Here is a 4,721-nt window from a genome sequence, read left to right as displayed (position 1 = left end):
CCTGAGCCGAAGGCAGATGCTTAACAACTGAACCACCCAGGCGCCCCAGTATTTTATTTTATTTTATTTTATTTTTTTTAAAGATTTTATTTATTTGACAGAGAGAGATCACAGCTAGACAGAGAGGCAGGCAGAGAGAGAGAGAGAGGGAAGCAGGCTCCCCGCCGAGCAGAGAGCCCGATGTGGGACTCGATCCCAGGACCCTGGGATCATGACCTGAGCTGAAGGCAGTGGCCCAACCCACTGAGCCACCCAGGCGCCCATTTTATTTTTTAAAGTAATCACTACACTCAGCATGAGGCTTGAACTCATGACACCGAGATCGAGTTGCACACTCTACCAACCAAATCAGCCAGGTGCCCCTGGGTGAATTCCTTTATAACCTGATTGGTGAAGGCTTTTCTCCCTATGAATCAAAATCCCTCATTAAAGGAAAGATTGATCCATTGGCTTTATAATGTTAAATTTAGAAATGACAGAAGTAAAATTAAAGAACATAAAAAACATTTGCAGTTCATATCATGGGAAAAGGTTGATGTCCCTAACATACTGTGTGCCTAGAAGTTGATAAGGAAGGATAGTAATGTAGCAGGAAATGGACACGGGATAGTTCAAAGAAAAATATAAATGGCCTTTAGATTTATGAAAGATGCTTCATAAGAAGTTGTCATTTGAGCTGAATAGGAGTTGGCTGGTGAGCTGGCATATGGGGAGGTGATGGGAGCTGGCAACACCTGGCAGCACGTGGGTCGTGAGGAGGCCAGAGGGGCTTGAGTATAGATGAGAGGGGCCCTAGATGGTGTGTGCACGGGGAGGCCTTGGGGTCTGTTCAGATCTTTGTACTTTACCTTGAGAGCAATGAGCAGCTGTTGAAATGTATGTTATCGGGAAATGACATGATCAGATTTGTATTTTATGTCTAAAAAGGCCAGTTTTGTGGAATGCCTGGCTGGCTCAGTCAGTGAGTTTAAGCCCCAGTTTGGGTGTGGAGCTTACTTTAGAGAGATGATAGATGGTAGATAGATAGATAGATAGATAGGTAGTTCGATCAATCCATTGATCGATCGACCAACCAGTTTTGTGATTTCCTTCTAAAATGATCACTTCGTGGTATGAAGATAGGGCTAGAGGGCAGACTCTCTCCTTCCTCCACCACCTGTCCCCCATCTCCTGCAGTGTCTCCCACATACTCACCACTGTTGGAGGTACAGTGAGAAAAGGATAAGATTCCTACCTTCTTAGAACTTCCTTTGGAATAGAGGGTAGCAGACACTAAGTTGTGGAGAGGATCATTCCAGATGATGATAGGAGCTGAAAATGACTTGGAACAGGTGATAGGATGGAGCAGGTGGTAGGGGGCCCAGTGAGGCCTTCTGAGGAGGTGACATCACCTGAGGTCTGAGGAATTGGGAGAAGCCAAGTGATATGAGTTGAACTGAGAGAAGTGGCAGAGGCAAAGGCATGTCTGGCTTTGCAGGCAGAGGGAAGAAGCTGGGTTTTGTTGTCAGTGCTGTGATAAGCCACTGAAGTCTTTATTTATTTATTTAAGCTTTTTTCATCTATTTATTTGAGAGAGAGAGCATGAAAAGGGAGGAGGGGCAGAGGGAGAGGGATAAGCAGATTCCTGGCTAGGCCCTGGGGCTAAGATCATGACTTGAGCCAAAGTCAGATGCTTAACAGACTGAGCCACCCATATGCTCCCTGCCTTGAAGGCTATTAAAGACCGGTCAGGAGTTTGTTGCATTTGTGCAGGCCCGAGATGAGGGTTGGTGGTGGTGGAGACAGAAGGTGAAGATCTGTTTAGTAGGGACCTGGCAGGAACTGCTGATGAACTGGCAGGTGAATGGAGGACAGTGAGGCACCAAGCACTGTCTGCATTTTGCCGTGTGTGCAGCTGGGCCATTTGCTGGGTTGTTGTCTAAGGTGACAGAAGATGGGAGTGCAGGGACAGGGCCCGAGTGGAAGCAGATTTGGACAGTTCGGATGTAGGAGTGAGCTGGCCTCTGCTGTGCCCCATCTTCTCTCCACAGCTCTCCTCCCTGACACAGGCTCACCAGGAGGCTCTTTCCAGTTTGACCAACAAAGCTGAGGGCTTGGAGAAATCTCTGAGTAGTCTGGAAACCAGGAGGGCAGGGGAAGCCAAGGAGCTGGCTGTGGCCCAGAGGGAGGCTGAGGTGCTGCAGAAGCAGCTGAGGTAAAGTGGGGGTGGGCAGCCAGGGGAGACCTGACACGTGGTGGACACAGTGGCTCTCTCAGCTGCCTCACTGATGGCTGCCCTGTTCTCATCCCAACCCTAGCAAGGCCCAAGAAGACTTAGAGGCACAGGTGACTTTGGTTGAGAATTTAAGGAGATATGTGGGGGAGCAAGTCCCTCCGGAGGTCCACAGGCAGACCTGGGAATCGGAGCGCCAGGAGCTTCTGGAAACTGTTCAAGTGAGAGAGTATAGGGTGCATCTGGGTAGGGGCTGGAGGTTGGGGGTGGGGTGCTCAGGGACCAGATCCCGGGAGAGGGGTGGCCAGGATAGAAGGCAGTGCTGACAAGGGGCAGCATCTGGATGCCGCTTGTGGGCCTGCGTGGAGGTCCCACAGAGGCCACTGCTGTCCCTGTCTGGTCCGCAGCACTTGCAGGAGGACCGGGACGGTCTGCACACCACAGTGGAGCTGCTGCAGGTGCGCGTGCAGAGCCTCATGCACATCCTGACCATCCAGGAGGAGGAGCTGAGCAGGAAGGTGGGCCCCTTGCCCCCAGGGGCTCCCTGTGGGTACCAGCAGTTGGCGTGCTGCCAGAACCTACTGGCATCTTCTTTTCGGTGAACACCTCTTCTTGCTGTGGCTCTTTGTTGCTTGGGCAGGACAGAGGAAAAAACCCCAAACATGCCTCCTTCCTCTTCTCCCCCAGGAGCTCATCTTCCACCCCTCTTCCACCCTGCAGGTTCAGCCTTCAGATTCGCTGGAGCCTGAGTTCACCAGGAAGTGCCAGTCCCTGCTGAAGCGCTGGCGGGAGAAGGTGTTTGCCCTCATGGTGCAGCTAAAGGCGCAGGAGCTGGAACACAGAGGATGCGTGGAGCAGCTGAAGGGACAGGTCACTTGACTCTCTCTCCCCATGAATTCTCCCCTAGCTCCCGGCTCCTTACGTCAGGGATGGTACTAACCCGACAAAGATGTAGTGAGTGGTTTCCGTGTGCTGGGAGCACAGCCCTGAACAGAGGCAAGCTGTTGTGGAGTTCACATTCTGGAGCAAGCAATTAGACGCTGTAAAGAAATTATGTGTGCTTTAAGTAGAAGTGTGAAAGTGTGACAGAAAGAGACCGTGAGGTGGGCCGGCTCTAGACAGGATGCTCAGGAATGGCTTCTCTGAGGAGGTGACAATGGCCAAGCATGGGTGGCATGGGCGGAGGTGGTGAGTCTTTGTGGGTATGTCACAGCAAGCTTCCTTAAGGTGTGGGTGCATAGAACATGCTTCTGGAAGGAAACCCGGACTCAGACTCCATTCTCAGGAACCCAGGCTTGTCTCCCTGCATGTTGTGCTATCAGAGACTTGGGCACCAACCCCTCCGTACCCAGTGCCCCCCTCCAGCTGTGCCCTGTCCCGCCAGGTGGCAGAGCTCCAGGACCAAGCTGTGGCCCAAAGCCAGGAGCAGGCCATCCTGCAGCGCTCCCTACAGGACAAAGCTGCCGAGGTGGAGGTGGAACGGATGGGCACCAAGGTCTGTGTGCCAGGCAGGGGCGAAGAGGGGTCAGGGATTCCTCCCACCTCTTCCCGCACAACCTTGTCGAGGGGACCCCTCTCCGCCCGGCATCTTTGCAGGCCCTGCAGCTCGAGCTGAGCCGCGCTCAGGAGGCTCAGCGCCGGAGGCAGCAGCACGCAGCCACAGCCGAGGAGCAGCTGAAGCTGGTGGCCAACTCTGTCAGCAGGTATCTGGGACAGAGGGTGCGTGGAGTAGAGTTCCACTTCCCTGGCTTCCCGGCACCTTGGAGTTTAAGAGCCCAGGCAAGCGGCACTGGAAAGCTGGCAGTTGGAGGATGCAGGGCGAGAGGTTTCTAGCCCCAAGAGTCCCCGGGCTTGTTCTTCCCTGGGACAACCTTCTCCACAGTCCCCTGAGGATTGCTTGTTAGGACTCCCACGAGTGTTTGGTTGGAGGTGAGGCCACGCTTCCTCCTGTAGTTCAGTTCACCTGGGAGGATCACCACCTTCAGAGTTGTTCCAGGATGGAGAGTGTGGCTACACTTTCTTTCTTTAAAATTTTACAGGCACGCCCTATTTCGTTGGAACCAGATTTAACCCGTATTTTAAAGCTGTACACCTGTGGCTTACTAGATACTCTATCTAAAATGTACGCCAGTTTCCTTCTTAACCACTTGCCAGCCTGTGTCTCTCATACCAACTTCCTGGGTGTTTCCTTCTCGCCACCTGTTTTATAACCTTTAGAAAGACCTCTAAGGAGGAATACACAATTCTTTGGGCTGGTAACAACCCATCCTCAGCTTTGGACTTGGGATGCTGATGTGGTCCTCGTAGACCTCCTGGCATGGTGCCTGGCATGTCATCTGACTCTGTAAATGTTTACTGTTAACAGGAGGCTGTTCGGGATAGATCGTGGAAGAATTATTGGTATAGCAAAACTGTGGTGCCAGATAGGTCCTTGGTGGGGTGGATGATGGTCCCCACCATCACTTTTTTTCTTTTCTTTTCTTTTCTTTTCTTTTCTTTTCTTTTCTTT

General features: G+C 52.1%; 1 protein-coding gene across 3 annotated transcripts in view; it reads left to right on the top strand.

Annotated features, from left to right (window-relative positions):
• The window catches only part of LOC111152331 (coiled-coil alpha-helical rod protein 1), a 15,297-nt gene that overhangs the window by 3,694 nt on the left and 6,882 nt on the right, over positions 1 to 4,721 (top strand). For all 3 annotated transcript variants that reach the window (XM_022510826.1, XM_022510827.1, XM_022510828.1), the window contains 6 exons: positions 2,031 to 2,194; positions 2,298 to 2,433; positions 2,620 to 2,730; positions 2,933 to 3,082; positions 3,597 to 3,707; positions 3,809 to 3,915. In XM_022510826.1, the coding sequence (XP_022366534.1) occupies positions 2,031 to 2,194; positions 2,298 to 2,433; positions 2,620 to 2,730; positions 2,933 to 3,082; positions 3,597 to 3,707; positions 3,809 to 3,915 (779 nt within the window). The remainder of the gene's footprint in view (positions 1 to 2,030; positions 2,195 to 2,297; positions 2,434 to 2,619; positions 2,731 to 2,932; positions 3,083 to 3,596; positions 3,708 to 3,808; positions 3,916 to 4,721) is intronic.

This window comes from Enhydra lutris, unplaced genomic scaffold (genome assembly GCF_002288905.1).
Source record: "Enhydra lutris kenyoni isolate GAN:26980312 unplaced genomic scaffold, ASM228890v2 scaffoldscaffold28, whole genome shotgun sequence".
NCBI classification, from domain to species: domain Eukaryota; kingdom Metazoa; phylum Chordata; class Mammalia; order Carnivora; family Mustelidae; genus Enhydra; species Enhydra lutris.
This window is presented reverse-complemented; position numbering and strand designations above follow the sequence as displayed.